The sequence below is a fragment of the Propithecus coquereli genome, unplaced genomic scaffold (assembly GCF_000956105.1).
Source record: "Propithecus coquereli isolate 6110/MARCELLA unplaced genomic scaffold, Pcoq_1.0 Scaffold263, whole genome shotgun sequence".
In the NCBI taxonomy this organism is placed as follows: Eukaryota; Metazoa; Chordata; class Mammalia; order Primates; family Indriidae; genus Propithecus; species Propithecus coquereli.
Genome location: NW_012148208.1, coordinates 139,578 through 142,176, shown reverse-complemented (window position 1 = coordinate 142,176; position 2,599 = coordinate 139,578). Strand labels below are relative to the sequence as shown.

At 34.2% G+C, this 2,599-nt stretch overlaps 1 protein-coding gene across 1 annotated transcript in view; it reads left to right on the top strand.

Moving 5' to 3' along the window:
- Nucleotides 1-439: 439 nt before the first annotated feature.
- Nucleotides 440-2,599, top strand: part of SAMSN1 (SAM domain, SH3 domain and nuclear localization signals 1) — a 103,311-nt gene continuing 101,151 nt past the window's right edge. The window contains exon 1 of the mRNA XM_012647360.1: nucleotides 440-700. Coding sequence (XP_012502814.1) covers nucleotides 440-700 — 261 coding nt within the window. The remainder of the gene's footprint in view (nucleotides 701-2,599) is intronic.

Sequence of the window (2,599 nt, the reverse complement as noted above, 5' to 3'; positions counted from 1 at the left end):
TACACAATCTAATAAGATGTGAGGTTTTTTTAAAAAATATGTTTTCTCAAATATCTTTCAGTATTCTATTTGCTTCCATTCATCCAGTCCAATTGACTTTAATTAATAGATTTGATTTCAAAAAGTTTCAGATAAATCTGATTTTTAAAAAAACAAATAATTTCGTATAACAAAAGAACTTACTCTTTAAAGAAATGCTATCGTATATTATTTTGTGAAATTGAATGATCTCCTGGTTTATCGTGTGTTGTTCATTTCTATCATATAAATGAAAATACAGTATTTATAATTTCAACATGTGAAGAATTACAAGTAATTTTAGTTTTTAACTTTTCTTCGTCATTCAGAAGATGAAGATGACACATTGATTTCCTGTTTGAAATTAACCAAATCTCAAGAAAAGAAAGTTAGTAATATTAACACAAGGAGGAAGGAAGAAATGGAGATTGGATTGGGTTCTCTTTCTGCATCACTGAGTAGATCTAGCACTTCTAACGAATGTAACTTGGAAGGTATGTTAGCCCACTGCGAAGGTGAAGTTCACATGTGGCACAGCTGGAAGCCTTTTCCAGAAAATCCAATCTGGCCATATGTTGATTTCCAAATTTCCCAAGTTGGACCCTGGGATCACTCCTCCTCCTGTATTCACCACCCACGTCTCAAGTCTTCTTGCTCAGATATGGATCTCTTATATTCATGGGTAAGTCTGTAAACTACAGAAATGTGTCATCTTATTTGGGGGTTTGTACTGGCAGAAAAGAAACAGATAACAAATGTGCTAATCAGTCCTATCTATCACTGTCAGGAAAGTTACCAGCATTACTAGAGTTGTCTTTCCAAAAAACTATGCAACTGTGGTGACCTTTGCCATGTTAATACTACAGATACTCCTTTGCATACAGTTAAACTACTGCATAACATTTTAAAGGATTTCTTTTTAATTGAAGGAAGATTTTGGATATTGAGATCAAGAAAATGTGCATCAAATTGTCTAAATTTTTGCAATTATAATGAAGTTTCACTGACAAATAACAGTTAAGTTTAATGAGCATTTTCTTAGGCATGCCATTCACCTAAGCACTTTACATGTATTATCTCATTTAAATCCCACAGCAACCCTATAAGGTAAGTACTGATATTTTAATATTATTTCTCCTTTATTTTACAATTGAAGAAACTGAGGCATAAAAATGTTAGGAATAGGTGCAAAGTCAGTCAGCTAAGGAGAGGTGGAGCCAAGACATAGAAACTAGATAGTCTTATGCTATTGATTCTGCTTTTGGATAATATAATGTAGAGTATTCCATTTCAAGCTATTAATAGATGCTAAAGCTATATGGTACAAAAGAAAGAGTATGAACTCTGAAATTTAAACAATTTGGGTTTGAATTCTGGCTCTGCTACTTTTCTTCCTTGAGCAAATTATTTACATATTTTAATCTTAATTTTCTAGCTATAAAATGGAAAGAGTTGTATTGAACTCATGAGGTATTTGAGAAACTAAAATTAAATATCATAAATCTAGGACTTAAGAGTTCTCAACTTATTTTCAAGTTGATTGTAAATTCCTTAAGTCATGTCTTGTACTTTTATTTTCCTACCGTTCATGGTCATTTGTGTTTGCAGTAAATGAATGGAACAACTTTGTGTATCCAGGAAGACTGCTATATGCCATTTTGGTCTAAGAATCAGCCTCTCATTAGAAAGCAGTTATATTTTATAACATGTTACAGGTCTCCAAAGAGGCTTATATGCCCTTGGAGTCCTTTTTATCCATTAAGATTTGTATATTAACTTTCTGAAGACTAGAGCTAAAGTAACGTGTTCAAAATACCATGTTAAATATAACAGGTATGTGGTAACAGACTTACAACTGGTGAAACTCCCCAACATTAATCATTTCTAGGAATGTCTCTCCTACTTCTTTAGTCCTTATCTTCTCTTCTGGGGCTGTTGTACTTTCCATGTTTTCAGTTGGAGCAGCTTCTTAAAGAGTAGCTGATAATATAATTAGGATTTGCTTCTGACTAGTCAAAGAGATTCTTCAGAAGCAGCATCAAGGATGATGACTCCTTGGCAAGTGGCTAAGCTGGTATATAGGAATCTAAACACAAATGCTCCTTTAAGAATAAAATCTGGACTTCCTAACTTGGCATTTCTGTGTTTTTGCAGTTGGGCCTCAATCTAATTTTTGAGCCTTATGTATTTACTAGTCCTTCCTTACTGATTTCCTATGCTGGACTGCCAAACTGAACGATTTGCTATTCCTGAAGGCTGTCTTGCACTTTCCTGCCTCTGTATCTTTGTGTTTGTGTATTGGCCTCTGCCTGGTATGTTACTCTCTCCTTTAGAACCATCCCCCCATTGCTTAGACTCAAATTGAATACTTTGTCCTCTAGAAAGCTTTCCAGTGTCACACCAGACAGAAGTAACCTGTCCTTTCTTTGAACTTGTACATCATGTAAGGACAATATTTTTTCATTATATATTCATCAAACACATATTGGCATCTAATATTTGCCATTCACAGTATTAGGCACTGGGACACAGAGCTAAACAATATCTACACTGCCCTTGTCTTCATGGAGCTTACCATACT